Raw genomic sequence first — 26,102 nt, forward strand, 5'->3', positions numbered from 1 at the left:
CTTTTAAATTCCTCAAATCAAGTGCTCACGTCTGGAACTAATTGGACAGACTGCAATGTGGAATTACAGTGACTTGTGTCTTTGGCTCATATGATGTCAGAAATCATTCAGCCCAGCTCCCTCAAAGAAACCTTATACGCCTTCTATAACATCTCAAATGATAAATTCTCTGGGCACACAGGATTGAAAACATAATGAATATGACCTGATTTACTTGCATTCTGAATGGGCCATTTTAGACCACACTTTCTGCATGGCGGTTTTCATCTCCGTGTTTCTCAGGGTATAGATGAGAGGATTCAGCATGGGGGCAATCACCGTGTAAAACACGGAGATTTCCTTATCCTTGTTCTCACTCCCTGCAGGTAAAACGTAAGTATAGATACAGGGCACAAAGAATAAAACCACCACCATTACGTGAGAGCTGCAGGTGGAGAGAGCTTTGCGTCGCCCTGCGGAGGAGCGGGTCCTAAGATTATATAATATGAGTATGTAAGAAGCCACCAGGACAAGAAAAATGACAACCACCACCATCCCTGAATTAGCAATCACTAAGATACTAACAACACGAATGTCTCTGCACACCAGTTTCAAAAGAGGCTTCACATCACATATGTAGTGATCTATCTGATTAGGACCACAGAAAGGTAAGTTGAGTACCATGAGCAACAGAGCAACGGAGTGCCAAAAACCCACGGCCCAGGCCGTGAAGATCAACATGTTACACCTCTGCCGGTTCATGATGACCGTGTAGTGCAGGGGCTTGACAATGGCAACATAGCGGTCAAAAGCCATGGACACCAAGATGAATATCTCCACACCCGCCAGCAAGTGGGCAGCGAAGAGCTGGGTCATACAATTGTTATAGGAGATGTTTTTTCTTGCGGCGCCTAAGTCCCTGATTAGCCTGGGGACCACGGTGGAGGTGTAGCAGAGATCCATGAGGGAAAGGTGACAGAGAAAGTAGTACATCGGCTGTTCGATTAGATGGCTGCAGGTGATTGTGAACAAGATGATGAAGTTGCCCATTAAGACAGCCAAGTAACAGAGCAGGAACCAGAAAAAGAACAGGAGCTCCATTTGCTTATTTCCCCACAGACCCATGAAAACAAATTCTGTGACATTGTTCTGATTTTCCATGAGGTTGAGGTGAGTCCAGGGACACAATAGAAATTTAATTCATCTGAAATGATACAGAACATACGACACGTTTAGAGTCCTTTTTGCTTTTTTGGAGGATATTTACACTGAAAAATATGTAGGTCACAAAGGAACTATTGCATTTAATCTTTTAAATCCCTCTGGTTTGACGCCATTATTATATTTCAAATGATACTTAATGACAGCATACTTTATGCTGGGAGGTTTTACAAACATTTTGCGTGCATTTAATTCATAATATCCAAATAGTTACTATTCTGATACTCATTTGACAAGTGGGGGAACAAAAATGGGTGGGTTTGGATAATAATACCAATTCTTTCAGATGTTAAGTAGTAACCTAAGATATGATCCTGTATCTGATGCTAAGTTGTATGCTCTTGAGAGCTATGCTACATTATCCACTGACCAAATGGACTTCCGTCCATTTTCCACCTCCTTAAACAGTATGTTTTTTTTTTCATCTCTAGCATTAACACACAAATAACTGTAAGTAATCCCCTCCCCTTCTCTATGCCATATATAATAATTTATAAAATCCCAACCTAACACCACATTCTGTGCATTGAGTGGAATTAATATTCTTCAAATGAAAGCAAAATCAAGGTTCTTAATTGTAGCAGATAAATAACCTGAATTCATTGATAACAAATCCAGTGACTCTCCTTCTTGGCAGTTTGGTCAAGAGTCAGGACATGGAGATACAGAAAATAGGTATTTGGAAACACTATTTGGGCATCTGAAAACAGGAACACGGGTTCTTGTTATATAAAAGCTTTCCCTTTTTCCTAATCATTCTAAATACACATTTTAGAGGTTGCTGTTAACATGTTAGAAACACTGAGGACAGGTAGTTGTTGTCTGGTACATATCGAAGAACCCAGTGTGATTAAAGAATGTCCTGCATATTTAGCGATGCGTTTAGAACAGTGCAGCCACTTAGACAGAGTAGACCCAGGAGCAGAGAGTGAATATGTGGAGACATCACCTTTTACCCATAACCAAGCGTCCTCCGCAGCAAAATCATGATTTTCCTAAAAGACTATTGATGTCTCGGAATTACTTTCACGGTACCAACGGCGGAACAATATGATGCAGTGGACAGATCCCTCATCTAATGATCATGAAGGTGAGCATCCAGGCTCCCGTGTCTTGTTAACTATTTTTTGTTCACACTGAGCAATCCATTCTCCCCGATCCTCCCCCTTCAGCTGGTACGTGGAACTAAAACTTCTGGATCCAAGAGCAAAAGGAAGTCCATTTAAGAATATACAATAGAAGGCCTTATCATTCTAACTTGTCAGGTCCACAGAAGAGTACCCCCAACAATGTTTGAAGAGGAACAAATGGTTATATAAGACGATACGTACCAGCATTTTCATCAGCTGATTGCCTTTACCTGTGGATTTTGTATTCTGCCACAACGGGACGGATTGAAGAACTTATATTAGACATACATTGAGGTTAAGGAAAAAACATTCTGTTGGTGTAAGTTTGTTCTGATTTCCACATAGAGCTTAGCAAAGTACTTTTATGTATAAATTGAAAATATCCAAGATGAATGTTTGTTTACATGGAAGAATATGATCAGTTAAAGGACATATAGAAATCCCAGAGTAGGTTTTCGTTAAAGTTGTAGAATAAGAACTAGAGAATCAAAACCGTAGAAAATGCAACTTTTGGTTTAGAATGTTTGCCGACATTGGCATAAGCCTCAACATCTAACAGATGGTCCAGTGCTTCTCAACCTACAATGCTTAAATATCAATTGTAAAAATAGAGATCAGTATAGAAAAAGATCCTTCCAAGCAGCTCCCATAAACTCTGTGCCGGGAATCTTCTGGGGAAAAAAAAAAAAAACAAATTCGCAAAATCTCCCTGTGCCTCTTTGTTTCCTTTCCCTTCCCATTTTCTCTCTCCTTCTCACTCTCAAAATATCAACTATACTCACCCTTAGTGTACTCACCCTTCTTCTTGTGATGATAGGAGATGATAAAATGCCTACACGATGAGAGGAAGTGAGGTGGATGAGATAGGCACAGGGAAGTAGGGTTAGGCTACTATTGACCTTCTCACAGTACATCAGATGGAGATCGTCTGCCTCCAGACCGTGGGTGACAGAAGGTCACCGAAACCATGGAACATGAACCATGGGTAAAGGGGACTGCTGTATTATTGCCCCTGTTTTGCAAATAAGGGAACTTGTATCCAAGGTTACATAAATCCTAAGGGGGAGATCTCCATCTAAACCATTTGTGTATGATTTGGAAGTTTATGCTTTTTTTCATCTATGCTTAGATGTCTTCTCCTAAGTGAAAATAAAGGCTTAAAACCCTCATCAGTTGCACTCCAGCATTTTCCTGAATGCCCTCTCAAAATTGCCACCAAGAAGGGGAGCCTGGGTCGCTCAGTCAGTTAAGCATCTGCCTCTTGATTTCAGCTCAAATCAGTATCTCCCAGTTTGTGAGTTCGAGTCCTGTGTCGGGCTCTGTGCTAAAAGTGAGGAGCCTGCTCGGGATTCTCTCTGTCCCCCAACCCTCTCAAAATAAATAAATAAACTTTAAAAAACACCAATGAAATTACAGAAGAAATTAAAAATTTTAAGTATGACATCAAATGTTGTATTAAATGAAGACTTGTGGAAATCATAATGATTTCATCTTTATCTATATATTATATGTATTTTTATATATAATATTGTATACAAATGTCAAGGTGATCCTTTTGGCGGTTCCCTTTACTCTCTGTGTCTGTCTTATATTACAGCAGACATGGAGCATCTCCAACTCTCCTGTGAATCTTCCATCCAAAGAGCCTTTCACGAAAACATTGTTGGGAATACCTTGAGTCAAAGCATGAGAGGGTCCTGAGGGGAAATCTCCCACAGGCATTTTACAGAAGCCGATGTGTGTGTGATTATAATTTAAAAAATACAGCCCATGTTATTATAGCGGTCATATAGACGACCTTGAGGCTTACTTCATTTATCTCTAGTAATTCAATACTTCTGAATGTTGTAATACTGATGTAATATGGGCATCTATTTTTCTCTCCCCCTTCTCCTAGAATAATTTCATCAAAGCCTGGAGATATGTATTACATACACATATAGATTTTAAATTGTTCATATCATCTAATGAGGTAAATATGCAAAGAGAGTATAGAAGAGTAGTAATATTTTACTCATCAACATAGAATCATTGCCATTAGCGTGAAGAGTTTGAAATTATCCTCAATGGTTAATTACACCCATTGGAAACTTAGAAGTCATGCACATTTTTTGTGTTACCAGGTATCATCTAATATTAGGGTACCAGTTAGGATTTGGAAAGTGCCACAATGCATCGTTAGTTATTTTCCTTATTTTAGTTTATTTTTGTTTTACTTTGAGTAAATCAGGTTTAATAAATTGAAGCCCTTGGTTCACGCTAGGTCCATCTAAGGTCTAATTTTATTTTATTTTTTCTGCATTGCTCATTTCCACGTCTGCTTGCCACTTCTGTGCCCCCACTGTACTCAATCATACTCAACTCCATGAGCCCCAGGACCTTGCACATTCCTTGTGAGTTTCCTCTAATTGTCCACGTCTTAAAAATAACCTCTCGCAACACTCCTTAAATAATGGTAGTTGCCTCTGTCTTCTGGCTGCAGACCCTGCTTCATGCATGCACTTAGTAATGTAGCCTCTAAATCCACACAACAAGGTTAGAGAAATCCACATGAGGAAAAATATGAATCCACCTTCACAGTGGAAGATGGCAATGTTCCTTTTTCAATTATTGGTGAGGAGAGAAGGCAGGAAGTTCAGAGGGTCTAAAAGATCTGAACAACAGAACTTAAAATATGTAGAAATGTATGTAAAATTACACATCTGGCAAGGAGTATATATTTTTGCATGCATAGATAGAATATGCATAAAACTGGTTATTAGATTATTTTTAAACGTCTCACCATATTGTAAAGAAGGAAACAATACAAAGTTCTAAGCACAATAAATAGTATAAGTAGGTCTAGATTTAGATATAGGTGGTTCTGAATATAAACACACACACATATATACTATTAGGAAATTACACCTGTATTCTGCAAAATAGCTACCAAGTTAAGAAATAAATAATACTGGAAAATTAAAAACCTACCTAGACTTAAACTATAAGGAACCTACTACCTGTCCAGGTTTATAGGATGCAGGGATAGTGATGCTTTTGAAGAAAATTATAACCTTAACATTTTCATTAGAAACAAAGAAAATCTGAAAAGGATGCTATCTTTAGAAGACAGGAGCACATAAAAAAGTAATAAGGCAAATGCCATATTATTTCACTCGTGTGGAATTTAAGAAACAAAACAGATAAACATACGGGAAGGGGGGAAGAGAAGAGAGGGAAACAAACCACATACCCTTAATGATAGAGAATAAACTAAGAGTTGGTAGAGGGAGGTGGGTGCGAGAGGGGCTGGATGGGTGATGGGTATTAAAAAGGGCTCTTGCTGTATGAGCACTGGGTGCTGCACGGAAGTGATGAACCACTGAATTCTATTCCTGAAACCAATATTGTACTGTATGTTGACTAAAGAAAATATAAATATAAGAAATTTTTAAAAAGTAATAAGAAAAAACATAAGGCAAATCATGGTAGAAATTAAAAGGAAACAAAAAATACAAAAGAAAGAGCAACAAATTTTAATGTGGGATCTTGGAAAAAGCCTTTCAAAATAGTTCAGCTTTTATCAATATGGATCAGTATAAAATAAAAAAGATAAATATATAACGTTAATGAAGGATAACATAACTACCGATAAAACTGGAGATGAAAAATATAAAATATTATCAACAACTAAATGCCAATAATTTTGAAGGCATACACAAACAAACAAACAAAGATGTTTCTACAAAAAATTATACCCAAACTAACTTCAGAGGAATTACAAAAGATGGCTAGTCTATAACTAGTAAAGAACAGAATTCATTAAAATTAATCCCATAAAAGAAATACCCGTCACAAATGGATTTACAACATTTTATCAAAATAGATTACTCCACTCTTTTATAGAGTTTCTCATAGATGAGTAAAAATCAAACTTTCATCCATTCATTGTGAAAGACTAGGTTTCAAGGAAATACAATTGTTCACTGGTGCTTTTCCTCCTGAAATTAAGACTGTAAAAGTCTTAACAAAATATTAAATTACTTTAACTGTGTATAAAAATTAACATTCCATTACCAAGTTTTATCCATTCTATAATACGTTTATTATTAGAAATTTGATAAATATATCCACAAAATTGGAAATTAAAAGTGAAAAACCAAATAGTCATTTCAACAGATGCAGAAAAAGTACATAATAAACTTATATGTTTAACATATAAATGTTTACCAGTATTAAATTCAAAAGTATATTAATGATATAAAGGAATTTTCTTGACGCTAAAAATAATGGTTCTTAAAAGCTCTACTGAAAACATTATCCTAAAGGGATTAAGTTAGATACATTCTGCCTACATCAAGAATGAGACAAAATGATGGGGCGCCTGGGTGGCTCAGCCAGTTAAGCATCGGATTCTTGGTTTCTGCTCAGGTCATGATCTCACAGTTCGTAAGTTCTAGCCCCACACTGGGCTCTATGTTGGCAGCGCGGGGCCTGCTTGGGATCCTCCCTCTCCCTCTCTGTCTGCCTCTCCCCTTCTTGTGCTGTCTCACAATAAACAAATAAGTGTAGAAAAAAAGAATGAGACAAAATGTTCATTTCTACCGCGATTTCTATTCAACACTATTATGCAGCGCAGTAAGACAGAAATCTGATATGCAGGTAATGGGAAGGAGGAAATAAAGTTGATATTATTTGCAGATGACATGATCATTCACATGCAAAATCCAAAAATTTTATAGATATGATTAGAAACAGCAGAGCTGCATAGTGCCAACCATAAGATTAATATACAATATTCAAATACATGTCTATTTGCCATCAATAAACAATAAGACATGTAATTAAAATAGACATGATTTACACTTGTCTTAGATAATGAAATATCAAGCAACTAAGATTTTCTTTAATTTGTTGTGTAGTATTCTGTTGTTTGGCTATGTCACAATTTGCTCATTCATCTACTAGTAAATTTTGAGATTATTTACAATTTTGGGCTATTACAAATAGCCCAAGTTAGAGTCTTTGTATGCACACACGTTTTTGTTATTCTTGCATAAATACCAGCGGAATGTCTGGGCCACATGTTAGGTGTCTGTTTAGCTATTTAAATCACTGCCTAGGATTTCCCAAAGTTTAGGAACTATTAAACCTATTTAAAAGCTACCACAACCAGTGGAATGATTCATGAAGAAAGAAGCTGATATGCTTTGGGAAGAAAACATTGTGGAATTTTAACTTACTCAGCATTTCCCACTTCGCAGCTCAGTTGCAGCCATGGGGATGATGGCCCACCTTCCTCCTGTGGCTTTGCTGGTGCCACAACTTGACCTCGAAAACTTGGGATGGTATGTTTTGCACGTTTGGGGGCGCCCTGAAGAATTGGCTCACTAGCTTGATTTTGTTTCATCTGCCTTAGAGACTTCTAGGGGCTGGAAAGACCTGCAGGACAGATGTTATCAAAAGCATTTGAGCAAATGTACTGGCTACAACTGCCTGAGGCAAAGTATAAGATAAGGAAAGCAGTAAATCGACTGAAAAATTTAGGAAGAATGAGGTTTGGAAAGTAGATACATGTGAGAATAAAGGCCATGAGAACCACCTATGTATATACCAGGGAATCTAGAAAACCATCCGTAGATGCTCAGGGCTGGATGGGGGCTGAGAAATGTTCAAGAAGACACTAAAATATTCACCACTTATGAAAGCAAGAAGTGAAGGCTAAGGCAGAGTTTTAAACAGCCTGGCAAAGTACAGGCATACTTCAGGTATTGTTGACTCAAGTCCAGATCACCGCAATAAAGTGAATATCGCAACAAAGTGAGTCAGTGGCTATTTTGGTTTCCCAGTGCACATAAACATAAATTCAAGAATTGTTATAAAGCTCCATGATCAATGCTGTTTGGTATTGACGAAGAGGTAAACATTGAGACCTGAAACCAATAGAATGCCCAGAAATAGGCGTAATTATGTGACTTCTTACAAAATGTCAAGTAATAAAATGGGGAAAGTATAAGCTTTTCCACAAATTATACTGGATCAATTGTATATCCACATGAGAAAAAAAATTAATCTTAACCACAATCTCACCTCATACCATGCACAAAAATTAACTCAAAATGACACACAGACCTACATGTCAAAGTTAAATATCCATGGTTAAATCCACAGAAATTCCAGAAGAAACCATTTTGACCTAAGCAGTACACCAACATTTATTAGATACAAAATAATAAACATTAATCATAAGAAAAAAATTAGTATTCATCAAAGTTTTAAAACTGCTGCTATTCAAATAACACCATTTTTTAAATGAACAATCTATGGACTAGGAGAAAATTTTGTATATATACATAACATATGTATGACAAAGGCCTGTACTATATATAAAGAACAATTGTCACAGTGATGAGGAAACCAGAACCGTTATTTTTGAATTATGCAAAGGACTTGAACAAAATTAGACAAAACAAGGGTTACAAATGGTCAATAATATGAAAAAAACTCTCATCATTAGCCATCAGGAAAAGAAAATTAAAACCACAGCCATACATCAGCACACGTCTCCTAGAATGACTCCAAGGAAAAACTAACAGTACCAAGTGACAAAGATGCGGAGCATCTAGGACTCTCCACTCGTGTTCTGCTGTCTCGCCACAATTTCAGTGCTGCCTAGTATTCTGTACTGACCAGACCATAAATCCCTAAGATAATTCATTGGGAGGCTTGTAGAGTTTTTATTCACTTCCGTAGCTTCCTGATACATGTGAAAACCAGCTTTTGGAGTCTTGACTTTAAAGTGGCTGCATGATCTTATGCCCTCATCGATCTAGCTCTCGAGCAATCCTTAGCAGGTTCCAAAAAAGTTTTATTATTGCCAAGGAGACGGAAGTTCTCTATGCGACGTGAGTCAATGGATTAATTACATCACAAGCCCCCACACTGGAATTATGGCATTTTTCCATTCACAGGACATGTAGCTTTCTTAGACACCAAGTTTCACATAGAGAAGGGAACTCTCACATTGTTAGGTTCCAAGTACAAGGAATGCAATTCCCTATTCAAAATTGGATATTTGTCAAACATGTCTCTTTAACATGGCTTTAACACAAAGCCTTTCCATCAGAGGAGATAATTAATTCCTGGGAGAGACAGTAGCAGCTACAAGACAAGGTCCTCGAACCTTTATGGAAACCTCTTTAAATATCCATGCAGTGCAAGTTGAAAATGGTTTCTGTTGGTCACATTTTCCAGAGCAAGATTCATTATGGTTGGAATGACCCATTTGAATGTGTTTCCTCCATACTTCTTGCCTCTTGCCTATGGGACCAAAGCCATCTGTAGATCTTTTCTCCAAAGTGTTTCAAAAGAATCCATTCTAAATTCAAATCCCAGGTCTTCTGTAAAAACTTTTTGAGGCTTTGGGCTAGAAGGGAAGCTTTTGACTTATAAAAACACCTCATTAAAAACTGATAATTTGATATGGGATTATTTGAAGAGTCTCTTTCCAAGCGTGTCATATCTTTCATATTGAAAGTTACTTATCTAGAGAAGGTTACTCTGAAGATGGGATTATTTCCAAAACTCTCCAAACATCAGGAAGTTCTATGTCTGTAAGGTAAGTGTTCAATATTGCGGGTGTGTCTTAAAGATTGTTACTTCCCACATGTATTAAACATTGTTTCAGTCTCTTCAAACATAGTAATGGAGTATTTTATCCTCACCCCATTTCTTCAAAAGATAGTTGGTAAATATCATTAACCTAAGTTGACAGATGAAGACTTTGAACTTCATGGAGTTTAAGCCAATTGTAGAACCCAGCTCTCTGTCACCAGACCACTTGCAATTGCAATGAGGTATCTAGTTTAATCATCTAGATTAATCATGAGAGAGAAAAAAATATAAATATACTTCTCACATAGAAAAGACTGAAGTATGAATACAAATGACATATATCATCAGCCATTTAGTCCAAGCATGAGTGGAGAATTCTTCTTGGTAACAAAGGCTATGGATAATGGAGTCTGTATGCCTTCTTTAAAAGTAAAATTGGCGTTGATTTTTCCTGAATGCTTGAATAATTAAATTATTGCATAATTATCACTCAACATGTCAACCATTCCATTATCCCAGATGCATAAACGTTGAAAAATAGATGAGAGCCCTCTGTGTGTGCAACACTGTGGCAATCTGCTCAAATATATTTCCATAATCAATTCTCATAAAAACCTGTAAGATGGATATTACTAATCTTGCTTTACAGGTGAGGAAACAAAGATGTGACGTGCTAGAAATATAGTCCAGATCAAAGAAGATGCAAGTAGAAGAATCAGGATTCTAATCTGGTCTTTGATTTTCAAACCAAAACAACCACATGGAAATCCTTTTCAACATTTTGCAGGTGTTTTGCTTTGGAAGTGGAGTATAGTAGGGAGAACTAGGTCTGAGGGAGAAGTCCAGATAAAAAGATTTTTCAGTGACTGTAATACCACTTTTGATAATTGGGAATTTAAAAATGTCATTGTGTGTGTGTGTGTGTGTGTGTGTGTGTGTGTGTGTCTACTAATGAAACCATTTTATATACCCTTGCCTCCAAAGTAGTAATAAAGCAATTATAATTATTGTGGTCACATAAAGAGGAAATTACTAGTTCAAGGTTGTTAATTATAAGAAAATAGAGCACGGGTAAGAATTTTAAGGAAAAAATTAATAAATATAATCTGAACTAATCCTGGCTCTGTCCTTAATTAGAATATTGATATTGGCAGGATCTTTAACTTCTCTATGTTTCTATTACATAATGTATAAGACAAGTATTTAAAAAATAGCAGTAATTATCTTACAAGGTTGTAGTGGGGATTAAATCAATAGATGTCTACAAAATATTTAGATCCACTAAACATTTAATTTTAGTTAATATTACTGTTATTATTACCATCAACATAAGTCTCTGAGACTGTTTCCTCATCGCAAAATGTATGAGATAATACCAGCCACACAGGATGTTACCAATATTAAGTAGGATCATATGTACAGAGCACTTGTTACAATGCCACGAACATAGAAATCAGTTATTGAGGTATATAAAAATTGTTAGCAATTGTAATGTTATTGTATTTAGACAACAAGCATTATGAATTATATTTATAGCAGCTTTGGTATACTCTCTTTACATACCCACCACCAATGCCCTGTTCCTCCTATGTCAACTGTTATAAATAATCTCCTAACTGGGCTTTCTGTCTCTGGCTTCTGTCTCCTTACTGAACCTCACCCCACTTCATCCAAGGCACAGTAAGATCTTTACTAAAATCATATCCCTTATTCCCACTTCCTCAAATTCCTCTTCATTTTTCCACTTGCATTTTCAATTTGTGCCAATGGTTCCCCATTTCCTAAGAATAAAGGGGAAGCTCCTTAACTTTGCATTCATAGACTTTACATCATGTTCTATCTCCCTTTTCTTACATAGCTGCCACTATGTGTATGATGCATTACTTTCTGTTAGGCTTTGTCCTCTCGGGTGATTATGTGCACAAATATGGTCTTCTACTTATTTGTTTCCAAAAGTTTCTCATGTCTATATGCAACAGAATCTTCACCCTGGAGATAATGTAAGTAATCTCCAAGAACTCACAACTTATTTTCTATCTCAACAAACCTCATGAGAATTCATGACTTAGTAGAATCTAAGAATTTATTATTTACTACATGAAGAAGCTTAAATAATTCAAAGTTGCATTAATCACAAAGGATTTTTTTCAGGTAATGTAATGAAACATAATATGAAAAAATGGAGAAGAACAATGTGACAGAGTTTGTTCTACTGGGGCTCACAGAGAATCCAAAGATGCAGAAAGTCATATTTGTTGTGTTTTTGGCCATCTACATCGTCTCTGTGGTAGGAAACGTGCTCACTCTGGTCACTATCACTGCCAGCCCATTATTGGGGTCCCCCATGTACTTTTTCTTGGCCTATCTCTCCTTCATTGATGCCTGCTATTCCTCTGTCAACAACCCCAAATTGATCGTAGATTCACTCCGTGAAAAGAAGACCACCCTATTCAATGCATGTATGACCCAAATCTTTGGGGAACACTTCTTTGGAGGTGCTGATGTCATCCTGCTTACGGTGATGGCCTATGACCGCTATGTGGCCATCTGCAAGCCATTGCACTACATGACCATCATGAATCGACGGGTATGTGGCCTGTTAATGGGAGTGGTGTGGGTGGGAGGCTTTCTTCATGCAACCATACAGATCCTCTTTATCATCCCATTACCCTTCTGTGGCCCTAACGTCATAGACCACTTTATGTGTGATCTGAACCCTTTGCTGAAACTTGCCTGCACTGATACGCACACTCTAGGGCTCTTTGTTGCTGCCAACAGTGGTTTCATCTGTGTCTTAAACTTCCTCCTCTTGATGGTCTCCTATGTGGTCATTCTGCGCTCCCTAAGAAACCACAGCTTGGAGGCAAGGCGCAAAGCCCTCTCCACCTGTGTCTCTCACATCACAGCGGTTGTCTTGTTCTTTGTGCCCTGCATATTTGAGTACATGAGACCCGCAGCTACTTTATCTATCGATAAAGCAGTGGCAGTGTTCTACACTATGATAACTCCCATGTTAAATCCTCTAATCTATACCTTGAGAAACGACCAGATGAAAAATGCCATTAGGAAATTGTGTAGTAGGAAAGCTATTTCAGGGGAGAAATAAATATGCCTGGACACCCACATTGATTTAACCAAGGCAAGCATCAAAAGCACATTTTGGATGATCTCAGCAAGGAGTACTTACCAAATAAAGAAAAAATAAACCACTATGAATTATAAATACTGCACTTAGTGGAGCAAAAATGTGTACAAGAGAAATAAAGCATAAACATGGACTGTACTACAAACTATATATATATATATATATATATATATATATATATATATATTCTTTATGTATAAAATCCTATATATTTTATTAGTAATTCTCTCATTTTTATACATCAGGGTTGACAGTAATATGTTGTGTATAAAATTATGGCAAAAAAATACATGGGGTGGTAAAAGCAAAGGGCCATTTAACCTCTGAGGGGTAACAAAGATACCTCATGTTTCCAATTTCCTTGCAGATTTCAGAGCCATTTTGAATTGTTCATGCCACCCACTATAGACTTCTAACCCATCAGAAAGAGCAATGACTTGAATAAATGAATATTTTATTATTTGACAGGAATTTCTATTTATTAAATAAAGTCACTCTCCTTAGGGTACTTAACTACTTGCTAAAAATAGTTTCTACAGTAAGGTTTAATGTCTGGTGCACAATAGATATGGAACGAATGAATAATGGTATAAAGGAAGATGAATGAAGTCAATAAAATGTTGAACCAATAAATAGTACTGGAGATAAGGGACTTTTTCCTACTTTTATCTGATAAAGACTTTTACCTGATAAATCCTAGCTAGATCTCTTAGAGAAACCACAATTTCTTTTAACACCTGCTTGGCCTGTGTAATGAGAAAGAATTTGAAACTCTGATTCTCAGTGAAGGGGAAAATAGCTTACCTTGATATTCTCCCTGCTCTCAGCAAGATTTCATCATCTTACGATTGTGGGCTGTTTATGTTATTCTTCTCTGAAAATTAGTTTACTTCTTGGTAACATCTCATTATGAAAAGGTGTTTTTAAAAATATGTGGCTCCATTTACACACAAAACAACTTCAGGATAAATATATTCCATTTGTTCCTTCCATCCCTCACTCATTAGTCAACAGTAATTTCTTGAGCCCAAAGGTACATCAGACACATTGATAGTTGCTGGAACTTCAGTGGTGAATAGAGAGGAACCCAGATCTTGCCTTCACAGGGCTTAGGATCCACTGACAGATACCCAGAGGGGAGCAGAAAATGACAACACCATGTTATAAATGGTAAGAGAGGGGCAGCACAGGGTGCTATGAAAGCATGTTTGGGGGACACACGACAAAGACTTGGGGGTTCGAGGAGACTTCCTAGATGAAAACACAATTAAAATGGGATACAAAGCATGAAAGGAAATCTTCAGCGTGAAGAGGCATGTGTTGGGATGAGAGTATTCTAGGAGAGGGTCCATAACAAAGGCCACTGGGTGGAAAAGAATAAGCAGAAAACCTTATCATTTCAATATGGTTGTGGCTATTAATTCATCTATTTATTCAAAATGAATTACTGAGCCCCTCCTGTGTGTCAGGTTATAAGCTGGACACTGCGCTTGTAAAAGCCTAATTAGTAAGATGTGAAACTGGCAAATTAGCGACAGAGAAGATCAAGAAGAACCTTGTGTGTTAAAGTTGAACGCCTGCACACGGGGAAGACATTGCGATGTTCTTCCACATCTTTTCATGGCCTGATAGCTCATTTCTTTTCGCACTGAATAATACTCCATTGTCTGATGTCACACAGTTTATCTCTTCTAACCTACTGAAGGACATCTTGGCTGCCTCCAATTATTTTGACAGCTATGAATAAAGCTTTATGAATAAAGATCTGTGTGCAAGTGTTTTATGCGGACATAAGTTTTCAACTCCTTTGGGTAAATACCAAGGAGTGAGGTTGCTGGACTGTGCAGTAAGAATATGATGGTTTGGGAAGAAACTGACAAACTGTCTTCCCAAATGGCTGCGCCAATTTGCCTTCGCACCAGCCATGAATGAGAGTTCCCATTGTTCCACATCCCCATCAGCTGCATTGGTGGCAGTGTCCCACATTTTGGCCAATCTAATAGGTGTATTGTGGGAAAACATACGTGAGTCACCCACTTATCCAAAACGTGCAGATGGATTAATAAAAGAAAACTCAGGAAGTTGAAACTAATTGGGCGAAGCCTCACAATTAAAATATGACAGGGTCAGAATCTATGCCATGTTTGAGTTGACATAAACCCCAGTCCCATCCGTCATCGCGAATTCTCAGATCAAATTAGTGTGTTTTGGTCAACTTATGTTGAATTCTACTTACAACACTGCTCTTATACAAAGTAAGAGTTTATCCCAGGGGCAATGGGATATTACCCACATTTTCCAAGGAGGGAGCAATGGGATCATATTTGTCCGTTAGAACGCTGTTTCCCTCATTCTTCAACTCTACAGACTCACATTTTACAGGTAGACCCTTTACAGTTCAGATTCAAATATGAATGTCAGATCTCTGGGTGGGATGGAGTGACTGACAGCAGACACGCATTCCCACATGAAAAGGTGGAAAAGATGGAAACAGAGAATCATCTCCAAAGAGACTGGAGAGCTACTAAGGGAAGAAGAACTAAAAGGAATGAGATGAATAATGGGGGCGGGGGAGGGGTGGTAAACACAGAGCTGAGGTGAACAGCAACAACCACATTTCCCCTGAGAATTTTCATTTCTGGGTACAGGATGGAACTGAGGATCCAAGTGTGTGTTTTTTTGTATTTTTTAAGTTTATTTATTTTTGAGAGAGAGAGAAAGAGAGAGACAGAGCACTAACATTGGAGGAGAAAAGAGAAAGGAGACAGTGAGTCCCAAGCAGGTGAGTTGAGTGGAACCTGCTATAGCAAGATCATGACCTGAGCTGAAGTCAAGAGTCAGATGCTTAACTGACTGAACCACCCAAGCACCCCAAGGTTCTACGTTTTTATACACATTTACAGCTACTGCTGAGACATATAGGAATCAGCAGAGCTTTGGTCAGAGACTAGAGAACCTCAAAGATACACCAGTTTTTCCCTCGATTCGTATGTGAAATATTGAAACCATATACCACAACCAGGAGAGAAATGGACTTCCTTAAAAAAACGACATAGTGTGTAATTTTGTTACCTTCTTCATTTACCATAATGTTTTAGAGGTTTATCACGTTGCATTATGGTAATTCCTCTTCATTACCGAATAGTATTCACTGCATGGCTCCGCCATGTTTTGTAGACTTATTCACCAGTTGGTGGACATTTGAATTGTGTACAGTCAATGGCTACGATGAATGATGCCGCTGTGAACATTCATGTACAAGTCTTAGTGTGGAGATATATTATCGTTTCTCTTGGACCGATACTTATGAGTTGAATTGCTGGGTTTTATGTTAACTGGATATTAGCATTTTAAAAGTGGTGGCGCTATGTTACATTTTTCATGAGCAATGCCTGAGAGCTCCCTGTTTCTCCACAACCTCACCAACACTTGGCATTGTCTGTCTTTTTAAATTTAGCATAGAATTGTTCAAAATATTCTCTTATGGCTCATAATTTCTGTAGGTCTACACAAAGAGTATCCCACTCATTTTTGATACAATTCTTATTTCCATTCTTTTGTTTGTTTCCTTGTTTGACTTATTGCTTGCCTAGGACCTTCAGTATAATATTGACTAATGTCAATTTAAATTGTTGATACTAAGGGGCATTTGGGTGGCTCAGTAGTTAAGTGTCTGGTTTTGGCGCAGATCTGGATCTCAGGGTTCGTGAGTTTGAGCCCCACATTAGGCTTTGCACTGATGGTGCAGAGCCTGCTTGGGATTCTCTCTCTCTCTCTCTCTCTCTCTCTCTCTCTCTCTCTCTCTTCCCCTACCCCCACTCTCTCTCTCTCGGAAAATAAATAAACTTTAAAAAATGTGTTAAGTTTAAACTGGTGATACCAAGTGTCACTTGTTCCTGATTTCAAAGGAATAACTTTTAGTATTTCGCAGTTCAATATGTTGTTTGTTCTAAAAGATTTTAGGTGAGGGGCCTTAGTGGCTCAGTTGGTTAAGCATCCAACTTTGGCTCAGGTAATGATCTCGTGGTCTGTAGGTTCAAGGCCCACACGGGGCTCTGAGTGGACAGTTCAGAGCCTGCTTTGGATCCTGTCTCCTTCTCTCTGCCACTCCCCAGCTTGCTCTCTCTTTCTCTCTCTCCCAAAATAAATAAACATTAAAACAATTGTAGATAATTCTTTTAAATATTTATAGGGAACACTTTGGGGATTAAGATACAATTAGGTTTATTTTCAAGTTTTTATTTCAATCCCAGTTAACATGCAGTGTAGTATTAGTTGCAGGTCTAGAGTTTAGTGATCCAACATTTACATACAACACCCAGTACTTTGGCTAAGATCAAGTGTAGTTACAGTTAAGTGGAAACAAATCATCTATGGATGCCGTAATGTATGGTGTTGTGCTAGAAATTTACCTCTAAGCATTGGTATACTTTCTTTGATAAATCCTATTTTTATAGTTTTATTTTTAGTTATTCTCTAATTTCTCTTATGATTTATTTTCACTTTTTATTTTCATCCGTTTTTAAATTACCATTTGTTTGAGATTGAAAGTTGCCTTTATTTTTTGTTTCCTACTTTAACTGAATTATCATCAGATAAGTTGCTCTGGTGGTGCAGAGAATTTGACACTTGTGGAGAATAAATCTGTGGCATCAAATTAGATGAGTTCTTTTAAATAACTTATATTCAGTCACAAGCTGATGAGTGTAGCATTTTTATATACATCCAGAGTTGGCTGCTTATTGGTTTGGATCAAATCATCTATATCTTTCCGTATGCACACACATTCAGATGTGTAAATGCTTCAATGTTGCAAATTCTATCAATGTTTAAGAATTTGAAGAATTGAGAATGGCTCTTATCTGAAAGTCTATTTGGTTTTATATATATACGTGTATATTTGTATAATATGATATATATCATATATACAATTTTTTCAAATGCCAACAGCATTTTGACTGTTCTAACATTTTCATGCCTTTATTTTCAATCTTTAATGGCCTAGGGGTTAGGTGCATCTTTTGTAAAAAGTACATATCAGCAGATGACAGAGAGTCACCAAAGCATGTTTCAAAATGTCAAAGCAGCTCAACTCATACTATCCGTAAATTAGAAATGGCCTCAATGTCTAGCAACAAGAGAATGGATCAGCTGTCACATGTCCATGCAGTGAGCGACTATAAAGGAATGAAAACGACCGGAATATAGATAAAGCATGAAGACCGAATCTCACAGACTTGATAATGAGAAAAGAGACCCTTAGGAGCACAGTATGCACTGCTCTTTCTCTACAGAATCAAAAACTAGGTAATTTTAATCGACTTTATAGGTGAAGATAGTGATTACTTTCAGAAGGTGAGGATTTCACAGAAGTACAAAGAAGACTTGTGGTGTGGTCTACTAGTAACTTGTGACTGAATCTGATTGCTGATTACATGATACTGCTCATTTGAATGATCTACCTACTCTAAACATGAAAATTATTTTTCTTTTAGTAACGAAATTGGTTTTGCTTTGTTTTGTTGGGACAGGGAGAGGGAGAGAATCTTAAGCAGTCTCCAGACCCAGCACGGAGCCCAATGCAGGGCTCAGTCTCAGGACCATGAGATCATGACTGAACTTATGGCCTGTGCTGAAATCAAGGGTCTGATGCTTAAGTGACCTAGCCACCCAGGTGTCCTTGAAATTGGTCATTTTAAGCACATACCCCTTCAACCTTTCGACTGAAATATGTTTTTGTGATTTTTTTTAAGAGATAACATCAAATCTTGCAATATTTTCTTTCTTCCCTTAGTAGCCGCTGTGATAGCAATTCACCCAATTTCTCTTTGCTATAAAAACTCTAATTTTATCTCCCTCATCACTTTTGCCTGCTCTTTATGTTTCTTTGCACAGCTCCCAAAATGATTGTACCTCCCGCATCGCACTTGCCTAACCTAAAACTCTTTCAGTACGGTAACTATCTTCCTTTTCTGAAAATTCCACTATCCAGTCCCTTCTCTGTTATAATTGCTGTGTTTCTTAGGCAATCTTAAGTTTAAAACTGTTAAGCATGAGGAAAAGACTTTACACTAAAGTTGAAAAGCTTTATCTGGTCCCAGTAGAAAATCTTTTCCAGAAGACTCTTCTTCATTTAGTGACAAGATGACTTGGTTTAGGTATTGTGCCACAAGGTACTTTTAATTAATAAAAGTGCCGCTATTCTCCCCCTTACTGGGAGAATCTCTCCCTGTAAAGCGTTACATTTGTTATAAGTAAATGAACTTACATCGACACGTCATTATCCCCCCCCAAATTCAGTTTACATTAGAGTTCATCCTTGATGTTTTACATTCTGTGGCTTTTGACACGTATAATGACAATATCCAAATGAGGTAACATACAGAACAGTTTCACTACCCTAAAGATCCTTTGTGGCCCACCTATTTACCCCTCTCCCTTCCCTAATCCTTGGCATCCACTGACTGATCTCTTTGCCGTTTCCATAGTTTTGCCTTTCCCAGAATGTCATGTATAGGTGGTCCCCACTTACAATGGTTGGACTTCTACTTTTCTAACTTTCCCATGGTGCGAAAGTGATACACATGCAGTAGAAACTGTACTTTGAACTTTGAATTTGAATCTTTTCCTGGGCCAGTGATGTGAATTATGATATCTTCTCATGATGCTGGACAGGGGCAGAGAACTGCATCTCCCAGTCAACCAACCGATCGCGATGGTCGACCATAAACACACCTGTAACATTTCTGTGCCCGTACAATCATTCTGGTTTCCGCTTTCAGTACAGTATTCAACAAGTCACATGAGACATTCAATACTTTATTATAAATAAGCTTGTATTTGGTGACTTTGCCCCCACTGTAGGCTAATGTAAGTGTTCTGACCACAGTTAAGGTAGGCTAGGCTAAGCTATGAAGTTTGGTAGGTTGGGTGTATTATATGCATTTTTGACTTAAAATTTTTTCAACAGATGATGGGTTTATTGGGACATTACCCCGTTGTAAGTCAAGGAAGACGTGTAGTTGAAATCATACAAAAAAGCCACATTACATTGGCTTCTTTCACTTTGAAATATGCATTTATGTTTCCTGCGTATATCTTCTTAATAGCTCAGTTTTTAGTGCTGAATTATATTCCATTCTCCATATTTCCAATAGTTGATTTATTCACCTATTGAAGGATATCATTGTTGCTCCCAACGTCTGGTGATTATGAATAAACCTGCAATGAATACCTGTGTGCACCCAAAATGCATTTTGTTTCTTCATTAACTCTGTGGTTAGATCACAGCCTATTTATCTTTTGCTATTCTCTCTCTCTCTGTCATTTCAGTAGGAAAAGTCTTAAGTTGTGGATCCAGTGACCAGCCATGTACTTACCAATTTTAGGCAAATAGCAGTGAGTCAACACTTAAAGTTTAATAGATATAGTTTCTGAAGTTAATGGGAAATGTTGTTAAACTCTGCCCAGTAGGTGGAATACCAGTAAGTGTGTTTCAGCATTCTGAATTCTAGACTTTCATTCTGTCGTCACTACTTATCATTATTGATTTCAATGGGACATGAGGAGAGCTGACCCCCAGGAACCACTTAAAAGCAGATTCTACTCTAAATATTTATTTGTTTGCACAACTGATTTCTACATGAACTAGAAGCTGTATATATGCATGTTGTACATAAAATTTAAGTTAATTCATTTAATTTTAGATTATAACCTTATTTTTTGGATTTCAACTTCTGAACTATCCAAGAATGTCTGTCATTGTGTGGTCTGGCTTCTACGTCTGAAGTTTTAATAAAATTATCATTAAAATATTTTCCATTATAATTCACTAATCAATATACCACTGGTTTATTTGCTTTGACCCAATTATTTTCTTCATGTAGGTTACCCTACATATACACCATAAAACTAACTTAGTTGCCAACTAATTTTGGCTTGCAAGAATTAATATTTGCTTAGTGATTACTTTAAACTTTAGTCCCATTGCTTTCATTCACTCCATTCACAAGAGTGATGGTTTACAAAATCTGTGAGATAGTCCCCACCTTTTTCATTCACACCTCCCCCTTTTGTTTCTCAAAGTTGCATAGCCAATAAGCTTCTTCACATTAATTGTGTGTTTCCTTTGAAAATAATGTGTGACACCAAACTTTCCTCATCATGTTTTTCATCTCTGAGTTTCTCAGAGTGTAGATTAAGGGATTGAACATAGGAGCAATGATCGTGTAAAATAGAGCAAATATTTTGTCCTCAGGAAAAGTAGTAGGTGGCCTAAGGTAGATAAAGATTACTGGTCCAAAAAATAAGACGACCACAGTGATATGAGACCAACAGGTGGAGAGGGCTTTGCGTCTTCCCTCAGCTGAGAGATTTCTTAAAGTGAATAAGATAATACCATAAGAAACAAATAAGACAATAAAGGTGACTAAGGCGACCAGACCTGAAAAGGCAATCACAAGGATACCAGTGACGTAGGTGTCGGTGCAGGCAACTTTTAGCAAAGGAAAAATATCACAAAAGTAGTGATCAATTTCATTAGGACCACAGAAGGGCAAACCAATCGCGGTAGAAAAGAGAGGGAAGGCATGGACGGCCCCACCAGCCCAGGCAGCTACGACTAGCAGATTGCATCTTGTCCTGTTCATGACAATCACGTAGTGGAGAGGTTTGCAGATGGCAGCGTAGCGATCAAAGGCCATGGCGGTAAGAACGAAGATCTCGGTGCCTCCAAAGAAGTGCATTGTAAACACCTGTAACATGCAGTTACTATAGGAAATGGTTTTTCTTTCCACCAGCAGGTCAGCAATTAACTTGGGTGTAACAGTAGAGGTATAGCAGATGTCTATTAAGGATAAGTGGCTGAGGAAATAGTACATGGGTTGGTGAAAAAGAGGGCTGCATCGAATGGAGACGAGGATCAGCAGGTTTCCTGCCAACAAGGCGACGTAACAGACTAAGAAGAGGACAAAGCAAAATACTTGTGTGTTCTGGTCGTAGGAAAGTCCCAGAAGAATGAATTCTGAGATGTTTCTCTGGCTTTTCATATATTTGAGTTTGGTGTATGCTTTCACAAGGACTTCTGTTGCTGAAAGAACGAGAACATAATTGGAGGTGAGAATTAACTGTATGAACACGATCATACAAAATTTATTAAAATACATGCCGACATAAATGGAGTTGATAACAATTGATTTCTTGAATTAGGCTAACTTTTTAATGCTGTCTTTTATAAATGTGTCATGAAATAATTTTATAATGACAGTAATGAGAATAATTATATAGTTTACTCAATATTACTAGCAGTTGTCTTAAATATTTAAATGCTATTTGGAAAATAAAGCATTAATACCATTAATTGTATACTTAGATAAAGAACTGCTAATTATATTATTTAGTCGCATTGACCTAAAACAAAAAAACTCCTGTGTTTCTCAATTCTTGTAACTTACTGATAAAATCTACTTTCCTTCTTTTAAAATTATCTGAGTACACTTCCTTAATTTTCTGGAAATGAATCCCAAAGAGATTCACATTTGTTTAAACATCCAGTTTGAACTCCTGAACTTTAATTTGTGTAAAGCATACTACACATTGTTTTTTGGCCAAACATTGTCAGTGGGTCATGTTAAACAAATGGAATTGCTCTTACATTAAAAAACAAAAAGTGTTTGAAAACTATACAGCAAAAGGAAGATGTCAATTAATGACTGGAATTGTGAAAAATACTCAGGAAATCTATTCATTTATCATTTTTATATTTTATGAGTTAAATACAATTTCAAAAATATATACTGTCATATCATCCACATGGCTCAGTGGGTTGAGCATGCAACTCTTGATTTCAACTAAGGTCATGATCCCAGGGTCATGGGATCAAGCCCCACAGTGGGCTCCATGCTGAGTGTGGAGCCTGCTTAAAATTCTGTCTCTCTTGGGGCGCCTGGGTGGCTCAGTCAGTTATGTGTCTGGCTTCAGCTCAGGTCATAATCTCACAGTTCGTGAGTTTGAGCCCTGCATCGGGCTCTGTGCTGACAGCTCAGAGCCTGGAGCCTGCTTTGGATTTTGTGTCTCCCTCTTTCTCTGCCCCTCCTCTGCTCATGCTCTGTGTCTCTCTCAAAAATAAATAAACATTAAAAAAAGAAACTATCATCTCTAGGGACTCACAAATTTAATATCTATGTCATTCATAGTCTTTGAGAAGATTTTAGATGGCCAACGGTTGACGGTTACGGCATTTTTAAAATGGCCCGTACTGTAAGACATCCATTCTATTTTAAATTACTAGTCAAAATTCTGCATTCCTAAAAGTATAAATTTTCGGTTTGTTCCTACTTTGCTTTCAGAATCGCTAACAAGGATTCTCCATCCCCCTTGATATAACAAAGTAAAATATTTATTGTGACAGTGTCCGGAAGTTAGCAGTCACTAAGGAGTACTGAAAAGTTTTAGGAGTGTGAGGGGCATTGGCCCACCTTCTACCTGTTGCCTCTGATACTAGGTAGGAATAATGTTAATTTTCAGATACACTTCTTGATATAAAACAAATTGATTTACAGGCAACCATTATTTCAGTAGACTGTGAGCAATATACATGTGGAAATCACTTGACCGATTCAAATCTCTGATTCTAGATAGAAGAAACGTATCGAGAGAATCTAAGTAATTTCTCAGGTTTGAAAAGTAATACACTATGAATGTTAAAAGGCAGAAATCCTGTTTCTTCCTCAATCTGGGGCTATGTTCCAAGGTAGAGTGCTGAGAGATACCATGAAGGGCAGCAGTGAAAAGACTGTTTTGATTCCTCATCGGAGTAGAAAAAAATATGCAAGATGATGGGTTCACAGACACCCCATGTGTCTTTCGAGTATTTCTGTAAGTAAAGAGATAGGGAATATTTAAGATAGATATGTATTCTAGAATTCTCTGGTTCTAAAACATTTGAAATTCTTTGCCTTCAGCCTTACAAAAATGCAAATTCCTCGTCAAGATTCCTCCTTGTTTTCTGGGGCACCTGAGTGGCTCAGTCAGTTAAGTGTCCGACTTCAGCTCAGGTCGTGATCTCATGGTTTGTGAGTCCGAGCCCCACATCAGGCTCTGTGCTGACAGCTGGGAACCCGGAGCTTGCTTCAGATTCTCTCTTTCTCTCTCTCTCTCCCTCTCTCTCTCTCTCCCTCCTCTACTTGCGCAGGCTCTCTAAATAAATAAATAAACTAAAAAAAATGCCTGCTTGTTTTCTAGATCATTATTGGAATTTAATCTACAATAGCTCGCAACCCTGCCCATGCTGTATGATCAATGCTGTTAGCAGGGGTGAAAGCGAAGAGGGGAAAAAAATCAGTTGAGGAGAATTACTATCATCAAACAACATAGCGATACTAAGGAACCCTCTTATGGGAAAACTGAAATCACAATGGATAAATAAAGGACTTCGGGCAACCACTGAACAAGTGGCCGAAACAGGAGCAACATAGAAAGACTTGGAATCTCAAACTGACCAGGGCAATCCTTGAGTGAATTCTTTAATCTCTTTAAGCATCATCGCACTCATTTTACACCTGACATATCATTACAAAATTCAGAATTTTGATGAGGAATACATGAGGTGATATGAAATAGCCCAAGACACGTATGGTTCAAAACATTTTTCACTCACTGTCTTTCCTCTCCGAGCGATTGGGTTAGAACCACAGTTTGTCATACACACACATTCAACCAGCAGAAAAACTGAGGAAATAAAGAAGATACGTAACATGGATTTGACAGGTATGATCAGGTAAACAACAATTTGTTTGTTACATTATTAGCATGTTACAATTAGCATGTTTGTCTACAAAGTGTACTCAAACGATTACTTTATTTTTTGGTATTATTGAATCCAAATTATGTGTACTTTGTGGATCATGCTGTCCATAAAGGAATAGAAGGTCTTATACGTAACTCCAAGTTACTATCATACGTTCAAGTCTTCTCTTAGTGTAACAGAATGTAGATAAACTTACCATAGTTGACTCAGATAAAACTATTTTAGGAGGGCAGATGTTTTGAAATAAAAGAAAACAATTTGTTATTGTACATATTCAAGTATAAGCTGGTCTGTTTCTTAATAGTAATATGAAGGATGCCGTTAAACAAGAGTTGGGGACACGATGAAATTCACTGCCCACTTGAAAATGCTTCATCTAGCTCTACTCCTGTTCCCCAGAAAGGGAATTTTGCTTGTAGGTAATGCGCAATTGAAACTGAAGGATGCCAAAACATTGTTATCGTAATCTGATTATCCTATGCTGCAAAAGAAGTTATAGACCTCACATGAAATTATATAGAATAAATACAAAGTACACATAATTGGGGCACCTGGGTGGCTCAGTCAGTTAAGTGTCTGACTCTTGATTTCTGCTCAGGTCATGATCTCAGTGTCGTGAGTTCGAGCCCTGCGTTGGGCTCTGTGCTGTCAGCTTGAGATTCTCCGTCTCTCTCTGCCTCTCCGATGCCCCCCTCCCTCTTTCTCAAAAAAACAAAAGAAACAAACAAAATACTTAAAAACACTCTCTCTCTCTCTCTCTCTCTCTCTCTCTCTCTCTGTCTCACACACACATACGCACACACAATTAGCCTAGCACATGTGTTGTGGGACCGTTCCCAAACCAAGGTGACAAGGATAATTCACTAACCATGAGATCCAGTGGCTGTCGGGTTAGCTTGGGCATGCATCAGGAAGCATTCCGTCCTCGGACACTCACTCTGCCAGTTCGTCTCTAGCACCGAAATCTGGAATACATTGCAGAGACTTTACAAACCCATAATTCGAACACATTCAGGTTAATTCTCTGCAAATGTCTGGAAAATTTCAACATGTCTCAAACCTTCTACAGTCTACCAGGGAAGCGGACTTCAAATATTCACTAAGACGAAGTGATGAAGAAGTGGATCTTCAGCCCCCAGAAAAGCAGGAATATTGAAGGCTGATTTAACTTCTTAGTAAGAGCTCGGAAGAAAAAATAAGCAACATGTATTTTTATATTCCTGCAAAA

The 26,102-nt window shown here is 37.6% G+C and overlaps 3 protein-coding genes across 5 annotated transcripts in view; 1 reads left to right on the top strand and 2 right to left on the bottom strand.

The window, feature by feature from the left end:
- Window positions 1–210: 210 nt before the first annotated feature.
- Window positions 211–1,187, bottom strand: LOC144613103 (olfactory receptor 4P4-like). Its single transcript, XM_078434025.2, has one exon. The coding sequence runs from the start codon at window positions 1,138–1,140 to the stop codon at window positions 211–213; it is 930 nt and encodes a 309-aa protein (XP_078290151.2). The 5' UTR covers window positions 1,141–1,187.
- Window positions 1,188–6,890: 5,703 nt separating this feature from the next.
- LOC144613105 (olfactory receptor 4C46-like) lies at window positions 6,891–13,029 on the top strand. Of its 2 annotated transcripts, XM_078434029.1 has the most exons (2): window positions 6,891–6,902; window positions 12,112–13,029. In XM_078434029.1, the coding sequence occupies exons 1-2, from the start codon at window positions 6,891–6,893 to the stop codon at window positions 13,027–13,029; spliced, it is 930 nt and encodes a 309-aa protein (XP_078290155.1). The 2 variants fall into 2 exon arrangements, with proteins under 2 accessions (XP_078290155.1, XP_078290153.1); XM_078434027.1 differs by lacking the exon at window positions 6,891–6,902 and having other exon boundaries at window positions 12,103–13,029.
- Window positions 13,030–21,179: 8,150 nt separating this feature from the next.
- LOC144612965 (olfactory receptor 4P4-like) overlaps window positions 21,180–26,102 on the bottom strand; it is a 28,751-nt gene continuing 23,828 nt past the window's right edge. For both annotated transcript variants that reach the window (XM_078433475.2, XM_078433474.2), the window contains exons 2-3: window positions 25,743–25,839; window positions 21,180–22,156 (exon numbers count right to left, since the gene is read on the bottom strand). In XM_078433475.2, the coding sequence (XP_078289601.2) occupies window positions 21,180–22,156; window positions 25,743–25,782 (1,017 nt within the window). In that variant the 5' untranslated portion in view covers window positions 25,783–25,839. The remainder of the gene's footprint in view (window positions 22,157–25,742; window positions 25,840–26,102) is intronic.

Source organism: Panthera onca, chromosome D1, assembly GCF_046562875.1.
Source record: "Panthera onca isolate mPanOnc1 chromosome D1, mPanOnc1 haplotype 2, whole genome shotgun sequence".
NCBI lineage: Eukaryota > Metazoa > Chordata > Mammalia > Carnivora > Felidae > Panthera > Panthera onca.

Bases quoted from the DNA above. Each gene is read 5' to 3' on its own strand.
- LOC144613103 (XM_078434025.2), bottom strand. From the start codon at position 1,140: ATGGAAAATCAGAACAATGTCACAGAATTTGTTTTCATGGGTCTGTGG.